The following is a 17,289-nucleotide window of genomic DNA, read 5'->3' on the forward strand; positions in this document are numbered from 1 at the left end:
GCAGAGAAAAATGTGTCTCTGGCCTAGTGTGACGGTTAAGAAACAAGTTGAGCGACAGTGGAGGATTAAAAAAAAAAAAAAGAAAGAGGAAGGTGACAATTGAGGAGGTCATTGGTGGATGGGAAATAAAAACAGGAAACGAGGCAACTGAAAGGGACAAATGATCCGGCCTTTCTCAAAAGATTTGAAGTCACTTTAGTCCAGTTTCTGACCGGTCAGAAACTCCAGCAAAAGTTTCCTGTTTCTTAATAAGTCCTTTAAAATCTCCAAAGTGAAGAAAAAAAAAATATGCATGCGGTGACGTGAAAAGGGTATTTTCCACCTTGTGAAATATTTCAGATTTAGCTTTTTTTGTCACACTGACACGATTCACATTAAACACATTCTAATAATCAATGCCACATGCCCACCCAGGTCTAATTTCTGTCTCATTCGTAGAATCGACGTCCCCAAATCAAACCTGTCTGACGACATGAAGCAGGTGCAGCAGCCCTTTGACATAATATCAGTCTTAAACAGGTCATAAAGCCATTTCTAAAGCTTTGGGACTCCAGCAGACCACAGTGAAAACCATAATCTTCAAATGAAGAACACATGGAGCAGTGGTAAACCTTCCCAAGAGTGGCTTGGCTTTCAAAATTACTCAAAGACGCAATAATGGCTCGTCCAGGAAGTCACAACACAACTCAGAACAACATGTAAAACTTCAGATGTTATTCTCCTCAGTTTAGGTTAGTGTTCATGATTCAACAAAAAGAGCTGGGCACAACATTAAAATCTTTCCTCAACAAGAACACCATAAAGGCCTATCTCACTTTCTATAAGAAAAAAACAAAAACAAAACATCTTTGTGATCCACAAGACTTTTTGGTAAGTATTCTGTGGACGGACCAGTCAAAAGTGGAACCTTTTCTGTGTCCTGTTGCTTGAGGTGTAAAACTGCAACAGCTTTTTTCGACAGTCATATATGGTGGCGATCCAGAACTGTTCAGTACTTGGATGGAGCCACAAATTTTGCTCTCTAGTAGAAAATGCTGGAGAATAATCAGCCATTAGTTTGTGAACTTTAGCACATCACATTTGGGTCATGCAGCAAGGCAGCGATACAAAAATACCAGCAAGTCCACATCTGAAAGAAAAACATACAAAAAAACGAATGTTTTAAAGGGGTGAAGTCAAAGTGAGGACTTAAAGTTGATTAAGATGCTGTGGCAAAACCTTTAACACATTGCTAAATGGCTGAACTGAAACATTTCAGGAAAGAAGAGAAGGCCAAAATTCCCTTACAGCGATGCAAAAACACACAAGATGGCAGCCATCTTGTGTGTGGCGCAATGGTGGAGCAACTACCATTACTAGGGCTTGTGGGTCAATTGCTCTTTCAAATAGAGCCTGTGTGGTTTTACAACTTTAGCCTTTAAAAAAATGAAATCTTATTTGAAGATCTGAAACATTTAAGTGTAACAAAAACATTAACAAAACAAAATAAATGAAAAAGGGGTAAATATTATTTCACTGTCACCAAAAAGTTTGTATCACTCTCACTGAAATCTATGAATTATTTTTTAGCTGTTACGTTCACAAACAAGCATCAAAGCAAAGTTTAACTATGTCGCATGAACTGCAGAGATGTTGCAGCAACCAACAAGCAACTTGGTTTCAACAGAGGAAAGCTAATCTGTCTCCAAGCTACACATTCACTTCTCTTATTTAGGTGTTCACTGATTCCATGCAAGACTAAATGAAGAATGAGGAACTAGTTTCCAAATTATAATTTTGAAAGAGTAAGCATTTACTGATGACTTACAGCTGTCATAGAAAGTCCTGACTCACTTACTGCAGCTATTCATGCCTCCATGGGATGATTATTGGCAGATTTATGGAGCTGCTGTGATTTTTAGAGAGACCTTGGGCTCATTCAGATCTGCACCCGTGATTAATCAACATCTACACGTTTCCATCCAAAAGGTCTCTCTATTTAATTAAACGCATAAAGCCTCTATAAAAAATTGTACTTCGCTCCTTTTGCCTGAAACTTTAATCCCCTAACATTTCAACGAGAATTACTGCAGTTCAAAGAGTTCACGTTTAAGACTGAAGAGAAAGTTTTAATGCAAAACACACCTTCATTCCTCATGAATTATAACATGAAACTTAATCTGAATTAAGTTTCATGTTTTTGTATTTCACTATATATTTCCAAATTTTAAATGCACCAATAAGCATTATTCCATTCACATCTCACACGAGTTCATTGTAAAGCAAGCTAGCATTCCCCCCCCCTAAAGTCAGATTACACCAAAACAAAACAAGTGAAAACACACGAGTAGACTTATGATACTGTAAAGAACATATATGATACAGTTCAAACTTCCTACAGTGAATATATTAACAGGTCGAAGCTTTATTTGATCACTGGAGCAAGCAGCTAGCAGCTAGCTTGCTCCAGTGTTCAAGCTAGCTCACAATGCTCCAGTCATTCAAAGTTAAAACCTGTTAGCATTCGCCTTCCAGGTTTTGTTTTAACAGCTTTACCAACACAGGTCAATGCTTTCTGGCAAATTTAAAAAGCATAAGAGAAGTGGTTCTCAAAACTTTTCAAAAGCAACATAATGTGACAAAATATAAAAACATACAAACGCCTGTATAGTACACATTGATTAAATGTGCACACGCTTCAACTAACTTCTGGTTGACGCACAATTTTGTCCAGTTTCAGCGTTCTCTTGAATTCACACCTCTGATGAGCCAATGAATCTGGTTAAATAGAGTTAAAGTTCAGCTGTCTAAGTAGGAATTCCTTGACATTTGCTAATATGCACCCTTTAGCCCAGGCGCTACTATGCTCACACTGTAAAAAGGCATCTGTCAGAGAAAAGGTGAAAACAAATTCCGGCTTCATGTACAATCCAATGAAGAGTGAAGGTGGTCACCGATAACTGGAGAAAATACAGAACAAGGGGAACATGAGAGAACTTGCATATTTCGCCAAAATTGATTAAAAGTCTAGACCAGGGGTGGGGGGGTAACTCCAGGCCTCGAGGGCCGGTCTCCTGCAACTTTTAGATGTGTCTCTAATTCAACACACCTGAGTCAAATAATGAGGTCATTAGCAGGACTCTGGAGAACCTGACTGCACTTAGGAGGTGATTCAGCTTTTGGATTCAAGTGTGTTGGACCAGGGAGACATCTAAGAGCTGCAGGACACCGGCCCTCGAGGACCAGGATTGCCCACCCCTGGTTTAGACTGACATCAGTGAGTGAGGATGCCAAGAGGCCAACAGGAAGGTTGAAGAAACTGTGAACATTTCTGGTTTCCAACTGGTGACAGCCCTACAATCACGAATGTTGCTCTTAAGGTGCAACTTACCAATTATCAAAGAAATTACTTCCAGAAACTAGCCTTGTTAGGCATTTAATCATACTTTAAGAGATGCTGGTAGTTTTTTTCTGCTTTCACTGAGCAAACCGAGGGAAAGATATTCAAAGGAACAACCCCAACCGCAACAGATTTCAGCATACACCACCAGGTAGAATTTCTAATATAATTGCTAATCCCTTCTGGACAGGTCACCAGTCCATCACAGGGCAACACAGAGACACACGATCGTGAACACTCACTCCCAAGGGTAATTTTGAGAACCCAATAAACCCGAGAGTCATGTTTTTGGACTGCGGGAGGAAACAAGAGTACCCGGAGATAACCTATGCTTCCATGAGAAGAATATGCAAACTCCTTGCCTAAAGGCCACAAGTTGGGATTCAAACCCAGAACCTTCCTGCTAAGCTGCAAAAGCAGAACAACTGTGTCACAGAGGAGCCCTACAGATAATATGAATATGTTTATAGCCGTTGATCTTTTTTGGCATGAGCTGCTGTGCTCCTCTGGGCCTTGCTCTGTCTGGTTGCGCATAAAGCAAAATGTGTCTTGACATCCAAAAAAACAAAAATAAATGTCCTGGTCGTAAAGATCGCAGAAACGACTCCTAGCTGTGTGGAGCAGGCCCGCTAACACGCCGGCTAAAAAGGTATTGTGACATTTGAATCCCTGTCACTGGTTAAAAGTCAGAGCAGACAGATGCAAATAGGTGCAGTTATGTCAGTAGAAAGTCACCCCTGGCTTCCTTAATTTGCAGTAGCTCTGCCAAGTTTGTGTGTGTGTGTGCATGCATAAGGTTTATGATTAGCTAGCACTTCCCCACCGGGAAACAGCCTGCTCCCTCCTATTAAAAGCTGCCAGATAAACCGAGCTGCCTAAACCGGGGAATTTCAGAGAGCATCTTTTATATCGTCTACTGCTGATGGAAGGAGAAAAAATAAAATAAAATGGAAATACAAGTCACTGACAGAGAAAAACCCATCTATGGAGAAAAAGACTGGCCTGTTTAGCAAAGGTTCCCTTCATGGCAAGATGCTACAAAACAGTCAGAGCACAGAAACACCACCTGGACATTTTTGGCAGCAGATTCTGCCTTTGTCATGTGTAGCCTTTCTCACGGGACGTAATATGTTCAAAAAGAGATCAACATGAATCGTGCACTGCTTCGGTAAATCTATGCAGGAGGCAATGAGTGATTTAGGTGAAAATTCGACAGTGCAATTAGGACATCTGTCACCTCTCTTTGTGCAATTTTTTTTCTTTCATTTCCTTGCCTGCTGCCTCTACTTCTCTATTCTTTCAGGAAGGAAGCCAGCAGTCTGTGAAAAACTATGTTGCTCAAAAAGGCTAAATAAGGAGAGTGGCTATTTTCGGCCCCACGAACCTACACAAAGTACCGACCTGCAGCTCTGCTTAACTTTGCGCTTAACTGATCGGCTCTTGAAGTACGTACTTGAGTAGATGGTCCTTGGTGCTGCGCGTCTTTGTGAGGAACCGCTCAGCCAGCTTCTCCAGGTTCCGGCTGTAGTCCATCTCGATCTCTGCCTTCTTCCTGAAGAAGTCCTGCAGGTCCTGAAGCAGCTGAACCCGCAGCTCACATTGCTGGTCCAAACACTTGAGCTGCTCCACCAGCTGGGCTCGGACCTCTGCGAAAGCACAAAGAAGAGGGGTATGAAGTTAGCTTTGCTGTGGTAGCTGTAATGCAGGTGTTATTTCTCACACACACACACACAAAGTACTTTGAGATTTCTTTTGTTACAGTTGCTCAAACAAAACTGTTCATATCATGCAAATATAACTCGAGTTACATTTGTGTGTGTGTTATTTCTCACACACACACACACAAAGTACTTTGAGATTTCTTTTGTTACAGTTGCTCAAACAAAACTGTTCATATCATGCAAATATAACTCGAGTTACATTTGCATGGTTTTGGAGCAAAACAATACGACTCATCACAGTTAACTAACTGTTTTCATCGAGCCAAGTTAGTTTGGATATTTTAAATCCCTTAACAAATGAAATAATAAGTGGAAAACTGTATTTTAAATTTACTCTGGCTGTCTGACTCTGAGATTGTTGGACGATCTGACACATTTAAGCCAACAGGAAGAGTCACATGATCCACAGAGCTTCATATAACACTTGCTTCCTGATATTCTAAGATAAATGCTTATTTACTCGTCAATGACACATTGTTACCTATACAACAAGGGAATGCACTTATGACAAAGAGTAAAGCCGGGTTGTCATTACAGCGTGCGAAACATCCGACATCAAAAACACCTGGAGCTGGAAGACTTGGCGGAAGTCTGTCTCCTGCCCACCAGTTTATGAAGCACGAACCTCCCAAGTATGAGTGTGCATCTTCATGTTTACAGCCAACTGTACTTGTGTGTGTGTGTGTGTGTGTGTGTGTGAAGGGGATCAGATATCCCCTTTCATCTCCAGAGGCAGCCATTTATCCCTGCTTATCACTTTTCATTTTCCTCCTGCCTTCGTCCCTTCTGCCCGCTCCTGCACTCCTCCTGGCCTCAAATTAATAGAGTGCACTCAGTGCAGACACACTCAGAAACCACATTCAATCACTGGCAACAGAAACATCCCCTGGAGAGCGCTGTCCACTGCAGGGGAGCGAGACCGCTGCAAAACGCATGCGTTTACGTGGATAAAATCAAGGCCACTGGCACCGACACACAAGCGCCGAATCAGTGCAGACAGCTGACAGGTTAATGTTATGCTCCCTTCGCAGTCTGCCAACGCTGAGGAGCATGAATCCTCTCTTGAGTTGGAAAACAACACACACACACACACACACACACACACATGTCTTCTCCTACCTTTACACCGCTGGCTGTAGAGAAATCGGACAGTTTTGGCCTCCATCCTCGCTGCGCTGCAGTGTTCGACACACACTCAGCCACACAAACACTCGCGGGGACCCGAGGAGCCAGCCGCCTGTCACGCCGGCGGTGATGCAGCTTTTGTGTTTACCAGCTGAGAGTGCAGTTTCTCATAACCACAAAGAGAAGTGGGATATCTAAATGTGTCTGTGACCATGCCGCTCCTCCCACCTCTCTCGCTCTCGCTCGCTCTCTCACGCCCCCATAGACATGGACCTTAGTGTCCATGAGGCTGTTCGGTCATTTGTACGTGTTTAAAAGGCCACAAAGCCACCGACGACGATGATGTAGCGCTGTAGAAGTAGCGAAGCTCACAGTAAACGCATGCATGCGTACGCACTGCCGGTGTCTTGTGCTAATGGCCTGGTGTGAAGATTTGCTTTGACAACATGTGTTATTGTCTCACAGTCTGTTCATGTATGTGTTTGTGTGTAATTTACATTGCGCAGCACTGCCAATGATGGGGGAGTGAGTCAGAGTCCCACCTCGTCAAGCCGTGACACAAAACCTCGAGACGGTGGCCTTGTAATTAGCCCATTCAAGACAACAACAACAACACACGCACAACGCTTCAGACGGAAACAATCCCTCCAAAAAAAGGGGGAGAGCAGGAACAGGAGGTGGTGGGGGGGCAGAGAGCAAGTGGAAGGATGGCTGGAAGAAAATATGGAGGACGACTTTCAAATTCAATGCATTCGCTTGAAGTCACTCAGCACTATCAGGTTGAAAAATTAAATATTAATAAACGATAAATGATGCACGTTTATTGGTCTTTGTGCGTCCAATAAAATAATGTAATAATACTATTTGCCTTCCCCATCAATCAGTGTGTGTGTGTGCGTGTGTGTGCGTGCGTGTGTGTGTGTCTATGGGTCAGAAAGCATTAGTCACCCTGTGATAATAACATAAATCTCTGATTAATGATGTTTGCAAGTCCAAAAACTGACAGTATGATTGGAGTTGTTACTTTTACTGAGTTTGAAATTGACTACTTTACCCACACACACAAAAATAATAGTAGGTTGTCAGTTTTCCACCAAGATACACAACTAAAATCTTGCCTGAACCATAAATTATGCACCGTTTTATTTCCTAAGTTAGATGCACCGTTAGTCATAGTTCCTGGAAAGAAAATCTGCCAAAACAGGAATCGGCGAGACGGATTTTGAAGAAAACTAATAATTTTCTCAGGCCAGAAAAAAAAAAAAAAAGGCCCGGTCGTTCCATGTCTTATTGACTTGCAGAGTAAAAATGCTGTAGCATGTGGAAATAAGGGTGAAACAATATTTTTACACACTTGTGAGAGATTATGAGAAAAAAAAAGAGTAATGATAACACTCGTCGCGGGCCGTTAACTTCTGTTTTGTTGCTCTGTAATGTCCATCATCCCTGACCGAGTCACAGTGGGGACGAACCGGAATGTGACGCCTCCACCTCCTCCAGCCAGTCCAGTCACATTTTCCAGGCAGATGAGAAAGAGCAGGTCTTAATATCGAGCTCTGGGAATCTACTTTACGGATGCTCTCCTCTCCCCTTTCCTCCCTCCTTGCCTTCCAGTGTCTCACCTCCTCTCTCAGCTGAAGCTACAGGCTGTCTGGCTCTGTCTGCAGGAGAGTTGTGCATACATTACTCACTCCGTTCAGCCAGGAGCTGAGCAGACCAATAGGAAAGAGGATTTAGCTTGAACACAGCTAGTTATCTCTGCAGGAACTGCATTTAAAGGAGGATAGTCATTTAGCTTTAGAAGACACAGTCATCTTCCTGTTTATATTCACTGCAGCCACCTGTCTTTTTCTTCTTTTTGCTTTTTTTGACAACCTGTGTAGGTGTAGCGCAAATTCATGTCATTAACCTGGATTTGTTTTCTCAGTTCCACCCGGGGCATAAAGATGAAAACAAGGAGATAATGGATGGAGACAGCAAACCACAACAGAGTGACATCACCACCACGGGTGATGATGACTGCAGTTAATTTTGGAAGCAGGGCTGAGGCTCCGAGGCTCCAAGGCTGCTCGCCTGCGTTGCCTCGAAGCAAACCAGACCCTCGCATGTGGCCGTGTTCAACTACGTGGATGCAAGGCCAGGGTACAACAAAAAAATAAACCAGAAAAGAAAGCAAAAAAAAAATAAAAAAATTGCTGCAACACTGTCAGTCATGTGACATCCATCCCTCTTTGGCAAGCACAACGCCGAGGCTAAAAATAATTTTCCTGCAACATTACGTCTTTTAGCTGGGTTTAGTTTTGCAGCAAATATTACGCCCGGAGCTCCAGGCTGCTCCGGCTGGAGCTGACAGGTGAAGACGGTCGCCCTGGATTCTGCTCTGGTTCTGGCCTACATGCAGGAGACAAACACGCCGCACAATGGTCTCATCATACTTAAAGAACATCATAAGGTCACACACACGCTTCCTTCCGTGCAATGCACATACGCAAAACCGCGTTTGACAGCACCCATCCAGACAACTCCTGGAAGCCCGAGCTGACTTCTTTATAACCACATCATAGCACAGCAGAAACACACAGATGACTGTTTGCAACTACATGTGAAAACGGTTTGAGGCATGGCTTGAACTGGCTGCAGAGGAAATGTGACGGAGCGAAAACAACAGAGGAGCCGGCTGATTTAAAAGGCAGCTGGAGCGAACCGCAAATTTGATGTCACCCTATTGACACGTCTCAGTTTTTGTCATTGCGGTAAGGGATCAACGCATTTTCATTTTATAGCAAAGTCAAGGTGCTTTGTTACCATCAGATGAAAAATAACGGACGTGTCAATAACTTAAAAGAAATTTGACATCGCATCGTGACACCTTTAGCTTGGCCTCTTTCTCTGTAAGAAGCTCCGGCTCCACCTTTGTATCAATAGGCGCCTCTGTGTGTGACCAAGCGTTACATCCCTTCACAATGGCTGGAATCAGTAAATTTTTTTAGCATATTCGTGACATAAATTAGCTGCTAGGTTCCTTGAGAACTCAGTAGACGGCTGAGAAGATGATTCAAATTTTAGAATCAGATCTTTGAATCAACGAGGCTATTTGCTTTCAAGCTGATGCTATGTTGAGTAGAGGTTGTTCTACTCAACATAGAAACATTTGACATAATTGGTAACAACTGTAGCCACTAGATGGCAGAGAAATACTTCTAGTGCAAACCTTAGTACGGGTGGAATTTGCGTCAATAGACATTAGAGGAAATGTTTGCCACCTTGGCTGCATTAAGGCTGGAACAGCTTCACAGGACCAGGAAAGCATTTTTCTGGCTTCTTTCGTTCCTTTCCTTCATTAAAATGTCCCCATCGATGCTTTAGCGAGACTATTTTTAGACGAGGAAACAATGATGTAATTTCCAGGATGTCAGCTAGAATGAAACAATCGTTGTCAAGATGCCTTTTTATGCTGGCCCTGAGACTTACAGCAGGGAATGCAGCTTGAGTCTTGCACAGCGTTTTGAACGGCCAAATCCGGCGAACGGTTTTCACCTTTTCGAGCCAACACTGACATCAGAGGGTAGAGGTATTCACAGCACTTCTTTATTTAACAGCACTTTGTTTATTTAAGGCAACGCTGTTGTGATTTTTGGCTGCCACAGGTCACTGTAACACCATTCCACTGCCCAGCTCTTCCTCCAGGTACCGAGCTCTCAGCATAATCTCGGGAAGCCAGGATCTAATCCACTGAGATTACGCTATAAAAGTATCTGCCAACTCTGAGTGCGAGTGAGCAAAAACCTTGACAGGCAATAACTAACGACAGCCGTAGCAAAAAGCCACACACATAAGGAATCAGAGACACCCGATCAGGTGATGTAGCTACAAGCACGGTGGAACATTAGCCATTCTTCTTGCTTTCTTTTGTGGTTTAGCGAGTGCGAGCTCGCATACCCGGCGTGTTTATGCAGCAAGGCCTGGTCTTTGTTGCTCCGGGGGCTGATACTACAGCACAGACTACAGAGCTGTGGAAAAGAGGAGGGGGGCGGGGGGAGTAGTGGGAATGGTTTTCAGTTGTACCACTGTGAGCTCATGCTATTGTCCCCAAAAGAATTTTAAAAAAAAAGCAGAAAGAAAAGAAGAAAGAAACACAAAGTAGTGTAAAGGGTGAGTAAGAGGGCAGGCCCTGCATCAGCGTGAATAATATGGCCATTCATCCCCGTACACGCAGGAAGAGAGGACAGAGAGACAGGAAGTCAGCCGGACCGGTTTAGTGCCAGCAGGGAGCACATGGTAGAGTGAAAAGAGAGAGAGAGGGGGGGGGCTTTACACTAAAACAACTGCAGGAAGCGTGTGTGTGTGTTTGTGTGTATGACGGAGCGAACAGGATGAGGGGGATCGACTGAGGTGAGTGCCTATAAATGAAATGCCCTAACAAAATAACAGGCAGCAAAGGAGGTCACCAGCATAATCTAAAACCAGACTGAAGGGGGAAACTGGGCCAGGAGTCTGCAGGTTGAACGGGGATGAATGAGTGAGCGCCCCTGTCTGCAGGTTGTGTTTTCCTTCAGATAATTTAAATGGGCAGGTTCTGGAGCCTCAGGTTGCAAGCAGTGATTCCTAATACGACTCTTCATCAGGGTGAAATCTATTGGTTCCAGACATCTCTGCTCGAGTGCACAGAGACAGACACACACACACACACACACACACACACGCACGCACACGCACGCACGCACCCACACACACACACACACGCACACGCACACACGCACACACACACACACACGTACATGCACACCAAGTAAGGACGGGGAAGAGGAAAAGATAGAGTTACAGTACAGTAAGTGTTGGAGGGAAAACTATTGCAGGAATGGAAAGATTCCAACCAAAGTCTTTTCCTTGGGCCGGGATGTTTCCTCTAAAAACAAACACATACACATTAAACTTATGCTGGCATTTCCTTTCTCACACATGGGGCGCAAAAGGAAAAGAAGTGTCGTCTCATGGATGCAAATTAACAAGCCAAGCAAACTGGAGGACATGGAAAGTCAGTGGAAGCCAAAACCGCTGCGCAAAACGTGCAGCGCAGCAGAGGAGAGCGAGAGGGGCAGGGAAGTAACTGAAAAAAAAAAAAAAAAAAAAACTTTGAGCGGTGCCATCAATAAGTAAAGAACACACAGTTATAAAATGGGAAAAGTTACAGACCTCTCTCTGTTACTTTAGGACTTTTGACCAAAGTTCCTTCCTAATGGAGAACAGGCAGATGAAGAATGTGCTTCGGATGGCGGCTTGGAAGCACCGAGTCAAGCAAACATGATGCAATAAAACACTGTACCCACTGGAAAAAATGGATTATGAAATAGATGAGGCAGTAAGATTTTTTTTAAGATTTCCACCAGGAAGGGATTAGGGTCTGTGAGAATCCGGAGCTCTCTCTATAGCATCCATTCAGCCTCTTGTAGCACTTTAACGTGACCTTTTCTCAGTTTTCAACTCCATAAGAGGTATCTGAGGAGTAATAAAATAGGTAAGGCGGAAAATAGACAAGTAAATAATAGTTTCTGGAAATATTTCTGTCATTTTCAACTTTGATTTGACGATAAGTAGGTGAATTTTAAGAACAGTAGGAGTTCTTCAAAGGTATAGCAAGAGATTTTGGAAGAATAATACCACTAATGACCATAAAATCCACCATATACACTTTGTTTCATTTCACACTTATGACAACTGTAAGAGTAGTTACAGTATTCTTAATGTAAAGTTAAACTATATAGATGAACATAACCAATAATCAATCAAAAATCAGTCGGAAAGACGAGATTTTATCTGAAGCGTGAAAATATTTGGAAAGGAGAGGTGGAGATTATAGATTACAGCCAACTGAGGCAATGCGGGAGGGAAAAATATCGCAATCATTTAATACAAAACTAATTAAATTCCCGTAGATTATTTCCAGCTTGGTTTTGACCAGTAGATCTGCCATTTGAGAGGAGGGGAGGGGAGTTTCTGTGCATAGGGATAAATTCCTCAGCAGGGATAAATTCCTCCACACAACTTCACACCCCGTCCAGTTCAGGAATTCATTAACCCTTTACTGGAATGTGACATGTTTTAAGAGAGAAAAAAGCAGGCTAACAGGTTACATTTGATAGTCACTGCCATTCATGGTACATGATGCAAGATTTTCACAACACATTTTCACCTCTAGTAAACTATCCGACGGAAGACAACGTGCTATAAAAGTCAGTAACAAAAACATGAACCATTATTGCTATTTTCTTTTTTATTTTCACTCTGTTACTTTTGAATCGGACACTTTCACATTCAGATCATCCCTTTTGCTACTCTTTCCGTGGAGCATTACTTCAAGGAAAAAGCACTACTCCTGCCTTGATTCTTCTCTCGAGAATCAGGTTTACTTTGCACATTTGCATAAAGGGTGCAAGCAAGAACGTTTCTCATCTGGCACCCAGTAAAACAAGACGAACAAGAGAAAGACAGGCATAGCATGAAGGACATATTTACAACTCTGAGTGATCTCAGAGTTGGTGTTTGATTTGCAGCACAAACAAACAAACAAAAAAAAACTATTGAAATTAGCATCTTTGTCATAAAGGATCTCTGTCTCTGCCTGGTTTCTTCTGCAGCATGATCTGACATTTGCACTTAACTGTAGTGAAACACCTGCAACAACACTCTATCGGACCGAGCACTGAAAGACGAACAGCTCATTTCTCCACAGACACAACATTACCTCTTGAAGCCTATCTAGAAGCACCCTCTTTGTCTCTCAGAAAAACCCTTCACCCCCGCTGACACCAGCAGCTCTTATCGGCTCGTGCGTGCACCGACTCCATCTCGGATGGTTGCAGACGGGTTGCAGGGTGTGGGACTTGATGTGGGGGTGGGCTGGGAGTTTCATGCATAATGAAATACAGCTTATCAAAAGTTAACCAGGTCTTTTTTTTTTTCATCTTACAACCACTTGCAGCCGCCTTGCTCTACTAACCCAGTCTTGAAAAGGACACTGGGGGGATGGGGGTTTGTGTGGATGCTGCAGGAACTAGAAGTAAAGGGTTTTCAACAAACCAATATCAAATTAGAGGAAGTTTGTTCGCAAGTAAGTGTGTCTAATTTGTTTTCAGTACAATCTTGGTCTGTGTTCGTAGGTTATGCAAAAGGTCACGCAGTTTTGATTTGGTTTCCTGCACAGTTTTGGAATAGTCTGGAAATGCATGGAATCCGTTTTCTAGGTCTGGATGATTATGGAAAAATAGAGCTTGGTATGGGGACATATCAAAGTTTTTAAATTTTTTTTCTCCCCCGTCTTTAATTTTCAAAAGGATCAAAAAGTAATGATCCGTAATATTCACAGCAATTTTTACATTGACGTATATGTCTATTAGATCTTTTGTCTGTAGTTTGGCACAAAGCTCCTTTAATTTAACATTTATCCATCAGTATTTTGCTTTGTTGACTTTTTGACTGAACTATTCAGGCTATTGAGATTACACTGGACTTTTGGTCCTTAAATTAGGTCTGGTTAAAATGCTAAACAACAAACTCTTATGTTTTGAAGCTTTATGTTTTTGTTTTACAATGCAGAGGTACCAAATTCACAACATTAAATTATCTAGGAAATTTTGAAAGAGAACTGGTGAAAGTTATAAAAAATTTTAAAAAAACAGCAAAATGATTAAATTCAAATTCCAAAAAATCGAAACTATTTCTATTGAATTGTTTTCGGATGTGGAATCTAAAGCTGCTACTCAAACAACTCAAGGTCAGTATTTTGCACTTAAAAAAACTACAGATTTGTTTTTTTTTTAGTCTGGGAAAAAAAAACGTAAACTTCTGAAATTAAACAAATGCGTAGAATCTCAGTGTAAAGCTTATCACCTCCAACGATTAAGATTTGTCACCAGCCATTTTGATTAAGATGGATTAGCAGCCTCTGGGCTGACTTGTGAGCGCTCGTGCATGCGCTTCATCCTCGAGGATGCCGTCCACCTGGTGTCACCTCGATTTCCTGTCTCTGCTGGACGTAGCCATCTGCGCCTCCGTCTGCTCCAACAGGCTTTATCTCTGTCTCTCGTTCCTTCAACTCATTTGCTCTCTTGCTCTGTCACACACACACACACATAAATGCACATCGGGTTTGCTGCAGGGCTGCAAACCATGACCGCTAGTGATCTATGCCATCTGTCTGAGGAGTTACGGATGGCTTTCAGACAAACTCCCTCAAAGACAAAGAGAATACAGCAACCTGGGCCAACATGAGAGGAAATATTAACCCGAGGTGTCCCAGTCCATGAGTGTATGTCTGCATCCTTACTAGTTTTCCAGAACAGCCAGTGCATAACAACTCCCTTAATCAGCTTAGCAACCAGTCGGGGGATTTGGCTAATCCACAACACAAGCATGTGAAGAAGCCCACTGAGTGTGTGTGTGTGTGTGTGTGTGTGTGTGTGTGTGTGTGTGTGTGTGTGTGTGTGTGTGTGTGTGTGTGTGTGTTGCCCGCAAGAGAAGGCAGTCTGATGGTGTGTGTAGTTAAGTTAATTCAGCCTCAAAAGTCTTAGACTGTGCACACTCGATCAACCAGGCATCAGAAGAATTATCCAAAACTGCATGTAGTGATGGGTAAATGTGGACAGTATGTGGAGACTCATCATTGGCTGGGTCAAAGTTCGATCCCATCTTCATTATGAGGTTGGTACTTGTCATGATTCCAGTGACTGGATGACTCCCTTATTCTAAATTGAACAGCCGTGAAAAGTCCATCGGTCTGACTCGGTCTCTCTTCATTCTTTTCTCAGAATCTTTCTGGTCATCGCCGATGAATCACTGTGACCTTGATGACTGCTCAGGGCTGAGCTTGTCCACATAAGGGGCCTTTCACAGCAGGAGTCTGCAACCGCAGTCCCTGAGAGCTAACGGTACAACTTTTAGGTAGATCCCTGCTTCAAAACAGTTAAATCAAACGACTGGATTACCTTTTCGGCATGACATCATGACATCTGGTAACAAGACATTCGTTTGATTCAGGTGTGTTGGAGCAGAGATCCATCTGTATGCTGCAGGTCTCAAGGTCTGGACTTGGAGGAAATATCAGCAGCAGTGATATTAATATTAACCCTGGATGAACAGGATGCTAACAGAGGAACCTAACTATAATTCATGTCTGGCATTAAAATCTATCTTCTGCATCACCACTTAGCAGGCAAATCAGCAGCCAGGTCACAGAGCAGCCAACAGGACATCAATGGGTCTATTGATAATGCAATAAATGACAGGTAAGGGTATATGTATTGTGCTTTCAGATGATATTGTGTACTTCTACTGCAAAATACTTAAGCGTGCAGCTTTGCAGATGTGGTATTAGAAGAAAGGAGGAATACGAGACCTCAGAAAGCTTTGTTTCAACATGCAGACACTAAAGCACTGAAGATAATTCCTGCACATAAACCTTTCAACTGGAACATTTCTGTCCTTATATTAGTCCAGATATCGGTTTAGATTCAAGTAATTGTTTGCTGCCTATATCGGTGTAAAATCAGTCAAGATGGGGTTCAATTTGCAATTTGGGTCAGTGGTCTAAAGATGAGCACAGTGTGTAACGGCATCGCCTGACAGCTGTCTGACACAGCCAGCAGAGTCAGACAGTAAAACCATAAACAAAACATACGCAAGTCACACAGAAGGACATAAACGATACCAGCGTTGCCTACGTGACTGGTATGCACATCCTTAGACAGCAGATTCTTATCTCGGCATTCCACGAGACTTGAGCGGCACGGAGCTAATGACTGCAGGGAAATAGAAAAGATGGAAACAGAGGATAGAGTTGGAACGGAGGCTGGGCAGTCACCGATATCTGCTGATAGCTACTGATTCTTATCTGAACGCCAGTGGCGAGCGCAGAGGCAACGAGAAGAGAGCAAAGGGATGCGTTGCATCGGACGAAGGGTGAGACCACGGACAGAAGATAGCATCAGCAAATCCACCCTGAGGTCACATCATTTCCGTTTGGGAACTGAATTAAACCTTTTTCACACGTCTTTGGATCATTACTGTGCAGCTAAAGGTGTGTTAGCTGGTGAGGTACAGCAAGATCACATTCACCTGCCCTCTTTTCTCCTCCCTCTGTACTTCCTCGTTCTTGCCGGCCAAGAACACCAAAGGCGTACCGTTAAGCTTACACGGCTTTTGTATAAGTCTAAATGCTTTTGTCGGATACTTTTACAATGTATCGTGGCAGCAGTTTACGTATAGCGTGGCAGCGGTCTGTCACAAAAACACAGCAAGAGCCATCTTTACAACCCCATGTCAACATTGAAGAACAGTATTGCTGGGCCTTTTATTGTTTTTACTTTAAAGGAAGACAGTGTGTACCCACAGGGACTCTTCTTATGTCTTCATGTTTGGAGGAGGTCTCCAAATGATCAGCTTGTGGGACCCAAACTCAGATATACTGAGCAATATTTATGGGACTCCATAACCAAGCTCAAAAATATAATAACATTTTGGGATTCAAAGGCAGACTATCCATGCAGATACAATAATCCTGCACCTGGAGAATAGTTTAATAAAAGAAAAAGAAAGTCTGGGAGTCTGAGAGCTCCAGCCTACGATATCTGCTCACCAGAAAGAGTTATGAATGTGCCTGAGTGAGCGCCACAGTTCTCTCTTTGCCTTCTTTTGTACAAAAAAAGAAAAAAAGCAGACCACTCAGCATTCCCACCTCTGCACATATCCACCGAAACATCTGTCTGAGCGCTGCAGGGACAATGGCACAGAACAGAAAGGAGAAACTGGGCCAAGCTCTGAGGAAAGGGAATCAAACCCAGCAGAAAATAAGGGAGTGGGGGAAAAAACACTGCAATAGAGTAGCACAAAGATGGTGCGAGAGACCCGACCAAGAGCAGGATTCACTTTACAGGTGTTTGTTGTTTTTCTCTCATTTGTTTGCTTTTGCTTTCATCCTGACAAAGTGGCTTTGCTCTCCTGTGGCTCAAAAAGCAGAGAAGCAATCACTATTTGTCCATTTTGTACTACACTTGAGCTAAGGTTTTGAGT

At 42.9% G+C, this 17,289-nt stretch overlaps 1 protein-coding gene across 3 annotated transcripts in view; it reads right to left on the reverse strand.

Moving 5' to 3' along the window:
* Positions 1 to 17,289, reverse strand: part of srgap2 (SLIT-ROBO Rho GTPase activating protein 2) — a 61,961-nt gene that overhangs the window by 26,734 nt on the left and 17,938 nt on the right. For 2 of the 3 annotated variants that reach the window (XM_081607261.1, XM_081607260.1), the window contains exon 2: positions 4,833 to 5,025. In XM_081607261.1, the coding sequence (XP_081463387.1) occupies positions 4,833 to 5,025 (193 nt within the window). Of the gene's footprint in view, positions 1 to 4,832; positions 5,026 to 6,219; positions 6,456 to 17,289 lie in introns of those variants that run through there. The other variant, XM_008409251.3, reaches the window with a different exon arrangement.

The sequence above is a fragment of the Poecilia reticulata genome, chromosome 5 (assembly GCF_904066995.2).
Source record: "Poecilia reticulata chromosome 5, P_reticulata-male-v2, whole genome shotgun sequence".
Taxonomy (NCBI): domain Eukaryota; kingdom Metazoa; phylum Chordata; class Actinopteri; order Cyprinodontiformes; family Poeciliidae; genus Poecilia; species Poecilia reticulata.